Source organism: Canis lupus, chromosome 14 (genome assembly GCF_048164855.1).
Source record: "Canis lupus baileyi chromosome 14, mCanLup2.hap1, whole genome shotgun sequence".
Classification (NCBI taxonomy): Eukaryota; Metazoa; Chordata; class Mammalia; order Carnivora; family Canidae; genus Canis; species Canis lupus.
Window position 1 is genome coordinate 62,949,413 of NC_132851.1, and position 17,858 is coordinate 62,967,270.

The 17,858-nt window shown below is 35.3% G+C and overlaps 1 protein-coding gene across 10 annotated transcripts in view; it reads left to right on the plus strand.

The window, feature by feature from the left end:
• Positions 1-14,804, plus strand: part of SLC4A4 (solute carrier family 4 member 4) — a 343,433-nt gene extending 328,629 nt beyond the window's left edge. For 9 of the 10 annotated variants that reach the window (XM_072775341.1, XM_072775342.1, XM_072775345.1 and 6 more), the window contains 5 exons: positions 1,373-1,546; positions 3,196-3,357; positions 6,742-6,838; positions 9,650-9,729; positions 10,414-14,804. In XM_072775341.1, coding sequence (XP_072631442.1) covers positions 1,373-1,546; positions 3,196-3,357; positions 6,742-6,838; positions 9,650-9,693 — 477 coding nt within the window. In that variant the 3' untranslated portion in view covers positions 9,694-9,729; positions 10,414-14,804. The remainder of the gene's footprint in view (positions 1-1,372; positions 1,547-3,195; positions 3,358-6,741; positions 6,839-9,649; positions 9,730-10,413) is intronic. The other variant, XM_072775349.1, reaches the window with a different exon arrangement.
• Positions 14,805-17,858: the final 3,054 nt, after the last annotated feature.

The following is a 17,858-nucleotide window of genomic DNA, read 5'->3' on the forward strand; positions in this document are numbered from 1 at the left end:
AATTAAATAGAAGGCAAAAAATCGCCATTTCATAGTGATGGGGGAAAAATCCTTTGCTAAAGGCACAGCCAGTGGATTTCTTAAATTCTGCAGTGCTGTTGTCCCTCTTGCCTTTTCTGTTGACTCTCCCAGTTTTAGACCTTTTGGCGAGATTTGACTTAGCAAAAATGTTGTAACCCAATCTTTATAAACAGCAAGACCCCTTCCAGTCAAAAAATAGGCCTAGAGGGAGAAAGAAAGTTTGTTACATAGGAAATAGCTTCCAAGAAGCTTGTCTGTTGTAGTCTAGCTTATTGTACATTTCTCCCTTTCCTTTGGAAAGAAAGCGGAGATATTATGCCAGAGTCTTATTACTTAATAATTCAATTCAGCAGATATTCACTGAGTATCTTTGATTGAAAAGATCCTAGGGTAGTTACCTAAACATCATTCTTCTCATCATCCATGTAAACTCAGCAGTTAATCTTTGAAGCAGGGCACCTGGGCACGGAGGGGCATGGCAGCCAGTTTAGTACCTGTTTCTGCACAGCACTGTGATAGCCTCTCCTAGATTCAAATATCTAGTTGTTGGACACTGAAACTCATTGTAATCGTCATATGGCTTTTCTTTGAAAAGAAATGATAATGAATTGCTGAATATTATTAGTTAAGTCGTGCCACAGATAAATGTGGAATTTATGAAAATATAAGTGCATTCCCATTTTCAGATTGGATACTTCCTTTGTATCCTTGAGACATCCCTGAAATGTCTAAAGTAGCACCTTCTCTTCTTCCAGTTAAGGTGACTGAAACAGAGTAAGATACACGACTTAGAGGTTTTCCTTCATTTTTTTTAAAGATTTTATTTATTTATTCATAGAGACACAGAGAGAGAGAGAGGCAGAGACACGGGCAGAGGGAGAAGCAGGCTCCATGCAGGGAGGCCGATGTGGGACTTGATCCAGGGTCTCCAGGATCACGCCCCGGGCTTCAGGCGGCACTAAACCGCTGAGCCACCCGGGCTGCCCGAGGTTTTCCTTCATTGTGAAACTATTCACAAGGTTCTCTCTCTGGAAGAGACTCAGATAGTAAAAAAGAGATGAATATCTAGAATTTATATTTGGCTTTGTGACTTCATTATGGTGGCCACTATATCTCATATGTCTGCATAATATCCTATGCAAAGTAATAGGAATTGGAAGATTCCTAATATGTTCCTACTGTACTGGACTAAATTCCTGTGTTCCCTGACCAGAGTCCTCTGCAAAGGACACTGCTTGCCTAAATTATAGAATATAAATCACTGGTCATTGGTTAGGCATGGTGGAAATGGGTTTGTGTAATCAGCTCTTGAAAGTAATACAAGTGTCCTCTCGTCTCCTTTCCTCCCCAGTTCATGGATCGTCTGAAGCTACTGCTGATGCCCCTGAAGCACCAGCCAGACTTTATCTACCTGCGCCATGTGCCCCTGCGCAGAGTCCACCTGTTCACTTTCCTGCAGGTGCTGTGTCTAGCTCTGCTCTGGATCCTCAAGTCAACTGTGGCTGCTATCATTTTCCCAGTCATGGTAGGGACTTCTTTATTTGAACCTACCCATGAAGTCATACCAATGTCATTTGTCATTGTAATATAGAAGACACATGTGTCTTTTCTGTGTGGTTCTCATTTTTCCCAGCTTTGGCCAAATAATTTTGATTTGATTAGTTGTAATTTAAGGTTCCCATGTCTATGGTCATGTGCAAGAAAATGCACATGCATACACTTGACGCAAGTCACCAAGCCAGCCTCGGGTCTATCTGTCTCTCCCACAGCTTTAGAAACAGAATTTGCATATACAAACATAGTTTATTATGTACAAAACTCCTCTTATTCTTAGCCAGAGTTATTATTTTATCTTATGTATATTTGTTGTTTGTATTTTTTTCTCCAAGGAAGCAGGAAAAGAATGATGTAAAATACTAGTGATATCTGTAGAGTCATATCTTTTTTATGATCATCCCTTCTGTCTCCTTTTTTTTTTTTTCCCTTAAACTCTATCCACTTACTGAAAAACACACTGAGTGTGAGAAATGACTCCTATTTGCCTATTGATATAGTCTACCTATTAGTTTTGCTAAAGACAGGAAAACAAAGTTTAGACCTGGGTAAATTTTGAAATATGTCCAGTAAATCACTTACTGCTTGTGGTAAATAATAATTTAAAAATGCATTCCCTTTATAAAGTATTTTTTATCTTTCTAGAGCTCTTACTTGATCACAAAGCAATAATGTCAGATCAGTAGGGCCGATGTTGTTAATTTCTCTAGGAGATGAAGAAACGGACATAGAGCATGATGAGGATAAACACAACTGTTTAATTTGAGACAAAGTCATGACTCTTATATCCTAGTGCATACTAATTTTACTCTTGAGCAAAGGCATCTTGGATGTACCTTTAGAAGTTACTCTTCAAGGGTAATTCATAGAATCAAAGATACATATTTTAAGAATACTGATTTTAGAGGCAGACAGCTGGGGCCCTTTATTATATTTTTTTCCTTACCTGGCTTTGTGATCTTGGATGACATACTTAAGTCTCCAAGGCTTGATTTCCTCAGTTGTAAGATGGAAGTCATAATATCTACTTTCTGAGTTTGTGGTGGGAATAAATGAGAAAATACTGCCTAAGAGTTTAGCACAGCCTCTGACACACTGTATGTTTTCTGGTTGTAGTAGTGATGGAAGTTGCCCCGTAGATAAATGTCTCTAGCACGCTCAAGTACTGCCTCATTACAAGTTAGTTCTTTGTAGATGTAACATATTGTACATTGTACAGATTTTCCTGTTTTTCAAAAACCTGTATACTGTTTTAATTTTGAATAATTATAAACCATATGCAGGTTTTTTTTTTATCTTTAAACTCTCAGTCATTTTATTAAAATTCTGACATGGAAGAAAATGGTTTAAAAAATAATCTCACGTTGACATTCTAACTGAATGTGATCATACATTTCAGTGAACAAAGTAAGTTTTACTTAAGACTTTCATGACCCACTTTCCCCATAAAGAAAATGTTTATGGTCCAGCTAATATAAATCCATATAAGCAAGATGGGTTCTATCACACTCTAGCCTTATACATGATAGATTTCTACTGCCTTTCATAGAGTGGTATCAATACTTATTATGACTTCATCTGACTTTGTTTCTTTCATACTTTCTATATTTATCCTTTCAGATCTTGGCACTTGTAGCTGTCAGAAAAGGCATGGACTACCTCTTCTCCCAACATGACCTCAGCTTCCTCGATGATGTCATTCCAGAAAAGGACAAGAAAAAGAAGGAAGATGAGAAGAAAAAGAAAAAGAAGAAAGGAAGTCTGGACAGTGATAATGATGATGTAAGGAACTTTGCAAAATTCCAAAGTAAAGCTAAAGAAAGAAACATGAAAAAAAATATATGTGAAACGTGTATTTGTGTGTGTGTGTGTGTGTGTGTGTGTAAAATCCTTTATGTGAGATATATGGCTGAGTTCCAACAATATTCACCTGGCTGTGTTACCTGTCAGTCTTCACCTTCCTTTGCCCTTCATTTTCTTTCTTTAGTTCTTTATATTTTCCAAAGTTTTTCTGTAGCCATTAATATACTAATAGTGATAAAATGACTTCTAAAAAAAAAAAAAAAAAAGGCCCACCACATCTAAATAACTCTAATTTCCCATATCTCGGATAAAAATGACATTTGCTTCATAATGTTATAACTGTATCTGGTTCACTATTGGTAATCCAGGATTTAAATTTGAGATAATAATTCAGTTTTATGTAATTTTAAGCCTGGTGTGGACAAATACCTGTGACTTCACCTCCTGTGATCTATGTTTTCATTGGAGTAGGCTTTTGACCAAAGTTCTCTGCTCTTGTACTTCTCTTCACATTGAACTTTGCCATGATTTAAGGTAATTTCTCTGTAACCCTTCAATGAAAAGGAAAGGCAACTGGAGCTTAGGTTTTTGGGTTTGTTTGTTTTTTTTTCTTTTTTTTTTTTTTTTTACATAATTGTAGTAGTCAGTTCTGTAGTCCAGGTGACCCTCCTGCAATTGGGTGATTAAGTTGAGAAATAAAATTGCCTTTTTTTTTTTTTTTTTTTTAATTTAGGAGACCATTTCACAGGTGCTCCAGTAGGGTTCTGTAATCAGAACTAGGGGAACAGCTGGGATTATTTAATACACACATGGGTTTATCCCAGTAGCCTTTTGAAAGGACTGCCAAAGTGACATTTCCTAGGTGAAGATTTGTTGTGGATTTTACTCAGTGCAGTATCCCCATTCTAATGGGATCCCTTGGTATACAGTTTTAAAGTGGGAGTATAGTTAGGTTTTGGTGTCTACTCTGTACTTGATCATTTTGATTGATCATGCGTACTTGTCCTTACTTTGATAAGAGCTCTTTATAGTACATGTTTTTGTTCCTATTTTACAGGAGAAAATTTAGATTGAGAAATGTTAAGTCATTTTTTCTAAGCGTATACAACCATAGTGGCAAAGCCAAAACTCCAGTCCAGGCCCATCTGGTTATTTCCAGCTGGTCAGGCTGTCTGATTGTATTCTTTGTGGAGAATTTAGAAATAGTACAGTGAGGGAAGGCAACAGACAAAATTGGATTTCAGATAAATTGATCCAATAAAAAGAGGCTAAATATATGAGGTACATTTAGCTAAAGAGAAAAAGAGTCTCGGAGCTTTTGTGACTGTCATCATCCATCTTCAGTGAGAACAGGTGTATAGATTTTATGTTTCCAGGGATGACAGAAAAAGAAACTGTGTTTGAATTACAATACAGATTAGGGTACACTGTTAAAAAGAATGATATGTTTAGACATTGAATAGAAATCAAAATTTGAAATTAATTTCTAGACCACTCAAGAAAAAAAGAGAAAAAAAGAATGGCTGAAATATCGACATAAATAAAGTAATATTTCATCTTGAATTTTCAAAACAAGTATGGCAGTTTATGTACATGGACACCAAACTTAAACTTTACTACATATTGCTAATATATGAACTAATATTATAGAATCCTCATCTCTAATAGCTTTTAAGAAAAAAAAATAAAATATCAACTATTGAGAACGTTTTAAATTTTGTTCTCTGGTGTGAAAAGTTGGATCAAATGAGCTCCTGAGAAGTTCTTCTAATTCTTTGTTTCAATTTTTAATGAATTGTATTTTATTTGGACAATTTCATTAATGATATTTACCATTTCCAGCTCTGTATTTCCAACAGATTTCTTGAAGATAATGTGTGATACTTGTTTCTTTTCTTTTCCTTTTTCTCTTCTTCCTCCAGCCCCCTTCAAAAAAACAAGCTTAAGTATTTGTCTTAGTGAACTCAAGCAGGCAATTTCGAGTACATGTGTATAATAAGTTCTCTGTGTTGAGCTCATTATTTGGGGGCTCTATATTTGGAGGGTGGCTCTCCTAGTGTTCAGCTGGTAATCACGATGCTGGGGTCCATGTATAAAGAGAGCCACACAGGGGCATGGTGGTTACAGAACTTTAATGAGCAGAAATAGTGAAAATTATGGCTTGCCAATATTTTGAGCCACTCAGTCATTTTTGGATTTGCCTGGTAGGCTATGATTAAGGGTTGGCTTCCAACCTATTCATCTATAAATGCTATTATTTGGGGGAAATGTTTGAAATACTGTGATTAAAATTTGTCCTTCTTGGCATCCTCATAAAGGTACATGCATGTGGCATCTTCATTTTTTTCAATATAAATGCAATATCTTATTCCTTTAAAATAATTTTGTGGCTTATTACTCTCTTCAGATTCACCTTAAAAGATTTTCAATGTCTGTATGTTAAGGTTTATTTTTTCTTTATTTTCTTTGACCTCTAGTTCTTTTTTCATTTTTTCCCCTCCCATCTTTTTGCTAAAGGCTATTTCTTTGGTACTTTCAGTTAAGGGATGGATTTGATCTTTTCGGTCCAAACATAGACTTGTATTCAATATAATGAATTCTTTAAAAAAGGAAGGTGGTAATCCTATGAAAATCCCCTATAGTTTTGGCTTAGGTGACCTGTTTTTTCAAACAGCCCCATGAATAGCCTGATTTTGTCATTTTATTCTGGTTGTGATTCTTCTCTGCTTACATGACAATCATAGATACCTATACCTTCCTTTTGATTTTTATTTTTTCATGTTTTGCTAAGTTTCAGATATCTTTGGGAAAAGCAAATTGAAATGAACCTTTAATGTAAACTAGTTTTAATACAGTATTAAAGTAAGGGGGGTAGTTATTTTCAACTGTACATCGAGGGCTCCTTGATAGTGAATATTAGTCTTCTACCTGTCTTTGACGGAAAGTCTCAGACATGGAATCAGAAAGCATAAGTGAAAAAAGAATTTCAAGACCATGTTATAGTTGAGGAAGTTTCCTAAATTTAATCTTTCACATCAAGATTATATATTTTACCCTACAGCAAACCCATAAATATTTGCTGTTTGGGAATCCAGCTTATAGAAAGCCTTATAATTGTTTTAATTTGTAGTGATCTCCCTTTGGTGTGTTTCTAGTTTTAATTGATTTATCCCATTAACTCAGAAGCGTGGAAAGCAAATGTGAGAAAAATTGTGTAGAATTTGAAAAATTGGCAAGTAAGAATGATTATATCAGAGTCCTTCTTAGTGTAAATGCTAATATGATAGGCTTGAGCAATAATGGGAGGTAGGGAGGGCTGTATAGTAAAAACTTTCTAAAAACTGTTGTACGTTTCTTTCACAGTCTGACTGCCCATACTCAGAAAAAGTTCCAAGTATTAAAATTCCAATGGACATCATGGAACAGCAACCTTTCCTAAGTGATAGCAAACCTTCTGACAGTGAGTAGAACTAACCTCTTGCATGTCTGCTCAAATATGGTTTGCACGTGCGGAGAAAAAAACTTTAGAATTGTCATTTACATTAACTTTCCCTCTATTTTCTTTTCTGCTTTTCCATTTGGAGATTTACACTTAATTACTATGAAGTCTCATTTTTACATTCCTTGAGCTTAACTCTTCTTCCTTTGATCCATAACCTTTTAAGTTTTTGTTTGGTAGTGTTTTCTCTGATCCAAGTTATCACCAGTTTCTTTCGATTGCTAAACTCGTAACCATGTTTTTAATTGACCCCCCCCCCCACTGGTATTTAGAATTGCAGCTTATAGTACTACATCACTGTCTGTTTCTGTTTGCTTTAGCCAATGACCAAATGAGCTCAAGAGAGAAATTGCATCATGAGCCTCTAAATAATCAGTAAATCAATTTTCATATTCAGCATTTGGAATAATTATTATTTTTAATTAAATTAGCAATCATAGGGTGTCTGGGTTGCTCAGTTAAGTGTCTGCCTTCAGCTCAGGTCATGATCCTGGAGTCTGGCGATCGAACCCCATGTCGGACTCCCTGCTTGGCGGGAAGACTGCTTTGCTGTCTCCCTCTGCTCCCCTGCCCCACATCCCACTCATGCTTACATGCTCTTGCTCTATATCTCTCTCAAATAAATAGGTAAAATCTTTTTAAAAAAATAACAAATAAATAAAATAGTAATAATAAAATATTAATAGAACTTTTTAGGTATTACTTATAAAATATATGCAGTTTCTTCCTAATTTCTTTATTCCTTTTCTGCTGTTTCAAAAACACCTTTTTAACTGGACTGGTCTTTTTGGGCAATAGCTTGGTGGCTAAGGTGTAATGCTTTCTGACATATCATCTTTTCTTCTGTAATTGAGTTAACAGGCGACTTGAAAAAGGGAAAACCTCTGTAGTAGTGAATATCTCCAGCTTTTCCAATAGCAAGTAGCAATTGCTTCCAAACTACTTTCACTTTGGGTTCTCATTTGAAGAAAATATATTCTTTTAGATCCAGACTCACTTCAAAGTCTACTAATCTATTATGGGGAAAAGGATAGTTGAGAAACTTTTATTTCTGTTTGACAATGCCAGTTCGACTTCAGTAAGAGGTTACCAAGAAAAGTTTGAAATGCATGACTATTTATGAAAAATAGATGTATTACTTATCTGTTGCTATGTAACAAAATACCACAAAACATAACAGCTTAAAACAACAAATATGTATTATCTTATATAGTTCCTGACATTCAGGAATTTAGGAGCACATGATTTAGATGATTCTGTCTCCAGGTCTCTCAGAGAGAGACCTTTTGGCTGGGACCAAGCTTGAAAACAACTGGAACTGGGATCTGCTTCAAAGCTCATGCAGAAGGCAGCAGTTGTTCAGTTCCCTGGCCTATGGGCACCTCCTTAGGGCCCCCTCATGGTGTAGTTTCCCCCAGTGAGAACAGAAAGAGAAACCAAGATAGAAACTGCTGTCTTTTATAACTGAATCTCAGAAGTGACGTGCTATCACTTCTTTGCTATATTCCATGAGTCACACACAAACCAACCCTGGTCCAGTATGAGAAGGAGTTACACAAGGACATGGATACCACGAGGCTCAGGGAGCATTGAGGGGTTATCTTAGAGGTTGGCTCACTGGGTTTAAAGAACAGTCAAAGCAATCTCAGCTTTGGTGCCAGTCAGTAACCTATAACTTGTAACTGAGGTTCATTTCTTTTTTTTTTTTTTTTCTGAGGTTCATTTCTTTTCAGTTCTGTCAGTAGGATTTAGTTAATACTTCTTTTTTGAATTCAAGCTCTTCAAACCATCTCCTGGCTTCATTTTTCCTTATATTAACACTAGAGCATGAACAGCAAAACAAACTGCGAAAGGGACACAGCACATATGTCTTCTGTTGGCATCATGACCTGGTATAGCCATTCTAAGCAGAGTTTAAAGGCTACTTAAAAGATAAAAAATAAAAAAGCACCACCAGTTAGAATTTGAGGTTCATGGAAAAAGTTTATGGCAAATCAATTATTTAATGCTAGTTGTTATTCGTTCTCTCAAAAGCCCCTTAGAAGGTTACATGGAAAATTGACATAATATTAGCAATTTACTTAAGCAAAATATCTTTGATCATTCTAACTGAAATCTTCTCTAATGTCATATTAATCTTTTATAATCCATGAAAGAACAAAATAGTAGAGGTGCAGGATAATTAAGTTCCTCTCAATCTCTTTCTCCCTCACGAATAACAGCAGGACAAAACTGTAGATGCTAAAAATGAAAGGAAATCCAAGGGCAAGACTTAGGATATTAAGTAGATCCTCTAAAATTGATTGGCCTACTAGCCTTTCACGGATAAAAACAAAGTGGTCCATCCCAGAACACCTAGAAAAAATGAAGCTAACAGATTTTTATCTTCATCATATTACTTAGTTTCTTAGCTTAATACAATGTCTCTTGAAATTATCTAGGGGCCCCTGGGTGGCTCAGTCAGTTGAGCATCTGACTCTTGATTTTGGGTCAGGTCATGATCTCAGGGCTGTAAGATCGGGCCTCACTCCGCGCTCAGCCAGTGTCTGCTTGTCTCTCCCTCTGCTCCTCCCCCTGCTTGCATATACTCTGTCTCTCAGATAAATAAATAATTTTTTTTTTTTTTTTAGAAAAAGAAAAAAGAACTTGTCTAAATTTGTCTCTCTCTTTCCAACTGTAATGCATCAATTTTTACGAACGTTTTTATTTTTACTCTAATTTTATTCATTACCAAAGGGCAGTTTCTGATTTAAAGAAATTTTTCTTTTCCAGGAGAAAGATCACCAACATTCCTTGAACGCCACACATCATGCTGATAAAATTCCTTTCCTTCAGTCACTCGGTATGCCAAGGTAAGGACAGCTCCGTGTTTTACATTGCTCTGTGGGATGATTGCCCCACAGAAATGCAGTCCATGGCGGATTATTGGCAGAACACCTTGTTTTCCTTCCTGTCTACAAGCTATCTTAAATTAGTTACCCAATCCCCAGACCTCCCCCCGGCTTTTATGTAGAACATAGTTGAAAAGACCTACTATACTTAGAAGTAATAGAAACTTTCAGTATCATTAAGGTAAAGCCCAGGATCAACATTTGCTTTTATCATTTCTGACTTAAGAGATAATCACTGTTTTCTGGCAGCTCTCCAGTAGTTTTCTCCCTCATTTTAACACGGTTTTAGACATTTGACATCCTCCTCAATCTTCCAAAAAGCAAAATCTCTGAACATTTTCTTCATGTATATCTGTTAGTCTTTTAATTTCTGACAGTATCACCTACCTGGCAGTCCTCCTTCTTGATTTTTGTGGTGGTGGGTTTTTTTAAATCTAGGTATGAAATTTTTACTTGAATATCTATTTTGTACATTCATCCCATTTAAAAATATTTGTTTTTAGTACAAGGAGAGTAGATAGGTATTTAAAAGAACAGAGGACGTGTTCAGCTTCTGTATAATGCATATACATTTGACAGGCAAGAAAGAGAATCTGATTTACTTACCATTTCTTTTCTCTTCTTTTTTCTCTTTTTTTCCTCTAGTCCTCCTAGAACTCCGGTAAAAGTTGTGCCTCAAATTAGGATAGAACTTGAGCCTGAAGACAATGATTATTTCTGGAGGAGCAAGGGAACAGAAACTACATTGTAACCTGTTTGTCTTTCTTAAAAGACTGTTTTTGTTGTTAACGTTCTTGGGTTTTGTCTAGTTGTCTATTTTTTAATTTTTGTTTTGTTTTGGTTTTTGATCATTGGCCAAATAATATAGCACTCACTCTGCTTCTCTCTTGCATAGGTAAAATCAAGACAATAGCGCACTGTTCCTTAAAACATATCAGAAGAATCCCCTTTTCCTTTCATATTTTCAGATGTGTCCTCTGACAACCAAATTCCTCTGTCACTCAGGACACGCACAGACCCTGTCCTTTTCCTTTATTAAGCAGAGGGCAAAAGTATTAAGGATTTTGTAACACCTTTTATTAAAATATTGAAGGAACTTACAACTTTGGCTTTGGAGCTGTGCTTCTGGCTTGTATGTCTGTCTGGGAGAACAAGCCGTGACCACCAGGCAGCGCCCCTTCTTGCTTGTGGAGCTCTCCAGGACTGGAAAAAGTGCTGCTATGCTACCTTGCTCTCGCTTGTAAGCCCTAATTGTAGAGTTATCAAAAGAAGAAAAACTAAAGGTACTTCTACTCCCTGTAGAGAAACTATTGCCATCATTGTAGCAAGTGCTGGAATATCCCTTTTTTCCTATGCAACTTTTTTTAACCCTTTAATGAACTTACCTGTTAAGTACATTGAAGAATATTTTCTTCGTAGATTTTGTTGTTTAAATTATGGGGCCTAACCTGCAACTTATTTTTTGTCAATTTTTTAACTTTTTTTTAATTACTGTAAAGAAAATGAATTTTTTCCTGCAGCAGGAAACATAGTTTTGAGTAGTTCTACCTCTTATTTGTAGCTGCCAGGCTTTCTGTAAAAATTGTATTGTATATAATGTGATTTTTACACACACATACACACACACAAATACACGATCTCTAGAGTAAGCCAGAGGGCTGGATCAGATTAAAAACACCATGTTTCTAAGCATCTATTTTTCCCTTTCTTTAAAAGAAATTTGCTGTTCTATGAAGAGATTGGGGGAGAAGGAGAAGCTCCTATGTAATGAGAATAACTGATGTTTTGATAATAGTAATATCCGGGCATAGATGCTGATTGTATTACCATGTCGATGTCCTATGCAGTATTGTTAGATTTTTTTTTTTCATTTTGAAATATTTGTGTTTGTGTACATACTCTGTGTGTGGCTGGTGTACATATGTGCAAAGTTGGAAAGAGACAGAGTGAAGGTAGGCAATGGGCAAAGTTATCCATCCTCTTGTGTCAGTTTTCATAAAACCCAAACCATGTATGAAAAATTATCAGAGGTCTAAGGGACTTACTATTATGTAAATGAGGGTAAACATATTTTATTGGCAGATACCGTCATTGATCCAAGAGCTCATATTTATAATACAAAACCTATAGGAATATTAATAGATAATTTACACATCTATACAGTGTTTATGAGAATGCAGATAGATCTGCAGAGGTATATGAGGTATATATATATGTGTGTATATATATACACACACATTTTAACAATGCTCACACGTGGTTTTAGGATGGAAAGGCAATTATTCCTTATGATTGGGACGTTTAGAATATTTATACATATGTGTGTACGTGTATTTCAAAGCACCATATTGAAGATTAGAAAAAAAAAAGAAAATTAAGCCTTTATTAACCAAATTTAGCATGTTATTTAAATGTAATGTTTTTAATAGACTGCATTATATATTATGAATCTGCATTAAAAACATTTTAAATGCTAAAGCCATGATTTTGGATTTATATAGACATATTTGTAGTATATCTAAACTAAATATATATAACTAAAACAGATTGTTGGAGGAATACCAGAAGCAGGATGAAACCATGTATTTTGGTTTCATAATATGCACATAGTAACTCCTACTCATTCTTACATTAATTAAATTATAATTCTGTCCTCTTAACATTTTGATTATAAAAATTTTATTATCCTAAATTAGCTGTTACTTTTATAGTATCTGCTAATCTTAAAGCTTTAAATTTTATACAAATTAGATATAAATGACCTGCAATTTTTTCATTAAAATGAAAGCAGCAAATTACATGTTATTTGTTAAAACCTTACATGCCAAGTTTTGGCATCAAATTTGTACTTAATGCTATCCTTAAAATGATTATATAGTCTTGTTTTTTCATAATATAAAACTATAAGAAGCTTTTTCTTTTTCTTTACCAAGGGAAGCATCAATAAAATGTCTAAGAGCCACACATAATAAGTTTAGTCTAACCTATGATCTTGTTAAATTAAAGACATTTTTGTTCACTTTTATAAAAGCCCTAGATGTAATACTTTATTTTTCTGATCATGAATCAAATATTTGAGGATTTGTGCTTCTCTACATCTCTTTCAAAGAATTCCTAAAGGAACTTAACTCAATATTTCAGCCTTTGAGTAGATCTAAAAGTTACCTGCACCTCCACTGATGATCCATATTCTGTGACAAAAGATTGAAATTCATGATATGAATGCAGAACAGCACCTTCCATTTGCTAAAAGTAACAGTTAATATCATACCTTTTCAATATTTTGGAACCCATTTTAAAAAAAGGTTTTAAAAAATCATTACTTTCAGAGGAACAGAAGTAGTTACCAAACAAGCAAACAAAATCTGAAGTCCATACAGAGCCACCAAATAAATTATCTGTATTCTAACTGAATTTACTCATTTTCTGAGAACTAACCAGATTTTTTTTGATGGTTTTGTTTCTATGTAAACTGGACGCACAGAATACAGTACAGTGGCAATTTTTTTTAACTCAGTCTCTTTCCCTGATGTGAATACAGAGACATGAAATATTCAAGTTGTTAGAAGAACAAGACTAAGTGTACACTCCGAAGCTGTCAAGAAGGAGTCCTGTGATTATACAAACTTACTGTTGAAGAGATCAGTAGGCCAAGAGTTGACCTTATCAAAGGAGCATAAAGGCCATAGGTTTTGCATTTGAAAGAAAATCTCTTGGAAACACTGTTTTCCTTGATAAAGATCACTCTTTTCTACTGTGTGAGACAGTGACTTGGAATCCTAACTATTTTCTCTACCATGCACAGTGGTGATCCTGCTTCTTCTTCCAGTCAAACAGTGGAGTAGGGGGTGGAAGATGGAGGCTTAAAGATGTACAAAAAAAAAAAAAACCCAAAACATAAACCCTCTCTAATCAGCCCCCACCTCAAAAAGTAGGGGATGAGGAGAAGTGATTATCTGCTGTGAGTAGAATTTGTGTAAATGTTATGCACATGCACCAACCCACACACAGAGTAAATCTTTTATCAGCTCAAAATTGCTGTTTAATGCAGAGAATGATTGTCTTCCGAGTTTTTAGTTCTTTTTTTTTAACTGTGTTAAAGTACTTGAAATGTATCAACTGCTGACTATCCTTTAAAAACAAAACAAAACCATTTGAGTTGTATTACAGAGGTTGACATTGTTCGGGGATGGGACAAAGCTTTCTTCAATTCTTTTCATACCACTTAATGATTTTGGTGCAGGCACTTGATATTTTCTTATTTATTCCGTGATATTTCACATCCACCCTTCACAGCATGAGCATAAAGCCCAGTGGCACCAAGTGGCTGAATACAATCAAATGATATTTTATAGCACTTGACTGTCTGAAGAACCTTGGGAGTTTTCAAATGATGACTTCATTGAGCTTCATTGCAGCCTGAAATAAAAATGTTGTATGATAGATGCTAACAGTCAAGTTGCATTTTGACTGGAAATTTTGATATGACCTATTTCTTAGCTCATTTCTCTGTGCTCTATGGGTACATACAAAAATCCTGAATTCTGTTTCCCAGGCAGATCATTGCAACTCAGGGCTAAAGTCATCCAGTGAAACTTTTAGAGCCAGAAGTTAACTTTGTCCCAGTCCCACAATGTGAAAAGAGTGAATAGTGGCCTCTTTTTAGCCATTTTCATGGCTGGTACATATCTGTACACCTTACTTTTCAGAATTAATACGCACTTTCAGATATTCTTATTTTTATTCTCTTAAGTCTTTATTAACTTTGGAGAAATGATGCATCTTTTTATTTTAAATGAAGTAGATCAACATGGTGGAACAAAATGATAAAGAACAGAAAACATTTCAATATATTACTAATAATTTTTTTCCAATATAAAACCTAAAATTCCTATAATATTATAGTATTTTACAGTTTTATGAAGCTTTCTATTGTGACTTTTATGGAATTAAGAGATGAAGAAGATGAGATATTTTAGCATTTATATTTTTCAAAATTAAATGTATACTTAAAATAAAGTAACTTTATGCATTTATGAGTGTCTAGTGCTTCTGTTCAACTCTTCAAATAATTATAAAGTGCCTATTATTTTACTCTTGGGTGTTATAGGAAATACAAAGATTTGAATAAATTAGAGTCTCTGACTTCAGATGGCTTTTTAAAACTCCACGTAGGAGGATAAAATAAGTGTCCAAATTACATGAAATAAGAGATTGTAAGAATTATCTATTCAAGTATTGATGAAGTAGTATCATGCAAGATGCAAGGATTCAAAGCAAAAAAAAAAAATGTCCAACTAAGAGCAGTGGAATAATAACTGATAAACAGATAAAGTAAATGTGGTATAGCTATACAATGGAATATTAGTCAATTATCAAAAAATGAAATCTTGCCATTTGCAATAACGTGGATGGAGCCAGAGCATATTATACTAAGTGAAATAAGTCAGAGAGATACAGACGCCATATGATCTCACACATATGTGGAATTTAAGAAAGAAAACAGGTGAAAGTATGGGAAAGGGGGAAAGAAAAAAGGAGAGAGGTTAATAAGCCATAACAGACTCTTAATGATAGAGAACAAACTGAGGGTTGATGGAGGAAGGTGGGTGAGGGGCAGGCTATGGTTGAAAAGTATTAAAGAGGGTACTTGTGATGAGCCACTAAATATGAGTGCTGTATATAAATGATGAACCACTGAATTTGACTCCAGAAACCAATATTGCACTGTATGTTAACTAACTAGAATTTAAATAAAATTTTTGAAAACGCAATGGGATGTTTCATTGAAAAAGTAGTGTTGTTATTCTTCTTTTATAAAGTTAGTGAAGTATAAAATGCCATTTTCTTGAAACCAAGATGATACATACAGTCATGCGGGCTGTGTGGTGCAGTTGGTTAAGTGTCCCACTCTTGGTTTTGGCTCAGGTCATGATCTCAGGGTTGTGAGATCGAGCTCAGCATTAGCCTCTGTGCTCAGTGCAGAGTCTGCTTGAGATTCTCTCTCCCTCTGCACCTCCCCCTGCTCATGCTCTCTCTCTATCTTGCTTGCTCTCTGTCCAAAATAATTAAATCTTAGAAAATTGCTAAGCATTGAGCACTTGTTAAAAAGAATTATTCACATGAACAAAATATTGGAATGGTACTCTTCAGAAGATACATAACACATACTTCTTCCTGCTGGACCTAACCAGGCTTCCATGTATTATTTACAATTCTCCAGGAAACTTCAGTTCAGCCCCAAGTTATAATCAGAGAATGGTGGTTGGTTGAGGCAGGCAGGGAACAAATGAAGGGGATAAGAAGGAACCATTGGTAGCAGTAAAAAGTACACTGAAAAAAAAAAAAAGGTAATGAGACAGAGACATTGACTAGAACAATCTTTCAACCTGGCAATTGAATATAGAGGCAATAGCTCTGATAGTGGTAGTGGTGTCGAAAATGGGGTTTGGATCTTATTACTGAGCTGGAAGAAGCACAGAAGCCACACTCAGAATACATAATATTATGGAAGAATCTGATTAATATTTCAATGTACCCACAGAGAAGTCTAAATATTGTCATGTATAACAATAACTAAGTCAAGAAATTAGGATCAAATTGTATTTATGTTATGGGGGAAAAAGGGGCACTTAAGCAGCTCCTCATTATGTAACTTCACCTGCTTTACCTACCTGAGAATAGGGAAGTAAAGTGCTGAGGCCTCTGAACTACCAAGCTATGTGTCCCAGGGTCTAGGTACCACAGCTGGAACACTATAGTTCCGAAAGAAGAACTCAAATCCTCCCATGGGATCTATTTACACTTATTTTATTCAAAATGCTTGAATAGGTTAAGCTTGGTCATCTGTGGCTTTCTCAGAACATAGGACCTGAGAAATAACAGAGAAAGTTACTGATAGGAAACTGAGTTAGCAAGAATTAATAGCTTCAACCTGGTAGGAAGAGAGAAGATATTTTTACAGCTATAAAATATACTTAAGAATTTAAGAATCAGGCTATTTAGCCACCTGGGTGGCTCAGCTCTTGACCTTGAACTTGTGAGTTCAAGCCCAGCTTAAAAAAAAAAAAAAAATCAGACTATTTAGTACAGACGCAAGGACACCACAAATCTTAAAGTCAAATGTATTGGTTTTATATTGAAATGATTACATCGATTACATGTCTTGCCTGTTGAAAATATATACTTCTTATTCTGCCTCCAGGATAGTTTTCTTCTTTTTTAATGTAAAATTGACTTCTATACAAATTGGTAAACTGAGATTTCTTCAAGACTCCATTTAGATGATGGTAAAGGAATAAAAAAAAGTTACGGAATGTGGCACAGATAGACCAGAGATAGCCCCAGATTCTAATGATGAAGGCAAGTGCATGTTTGGATGATAAAGCAGACTGCAGGAAGCTGCAGCTTAAAACATGTACAGAGGAGGATGCACTCAAGGCCATGGATGGCCAAGAGAATCTCAGTAAGTCCCAGACTCAGACATTGCAGGTAGGGTCAGGGATGGGAATGGGAAGTGGGCGGGCTGAGAATGGGTATTTACAGGATGTATGTGTATATATGTAGCACTCCCTCTCCTACCTCTGCCTGTCGATCAGCCTGATGCCTACCTCTTATCTTTAGGTTAAAAAAAAAAATCAGAGAGTTCTTAAGATAATTGAACAAATTGCCTTGGGAAAAAGTGGAAACACTTGTTTTAAAAAAAATTAAAAAAAAGTCCTCATCTGACATTAATGAAGAATTACCCTTCAGTACACTGAGGCAAGGCCTGAGAGTCAACAAAACTCACCCATAGGCAAAAAGTTCCCTGTCCGATATTTTTTTCTCATTCTAAAATGTGGAGGTATGTATGAACAACAAGAATCACAATACATTTGAGGAAATCCTTCAAGCATTGAGAAAGACAAATATTAATAGAAAAAATTAATCCTATGAAAACAAGTATTTCAAAGACTAGAAGAGAACTTAAAAAAATAATTGTAATTTGCTTTATGCTTGAAAAAACACTATCTATACAAAATATGAACAGGATCATTTGAAAGAAAACAAAGAATAAGAGAACACTTGGAGATTTAAAGTACCATTCCCAA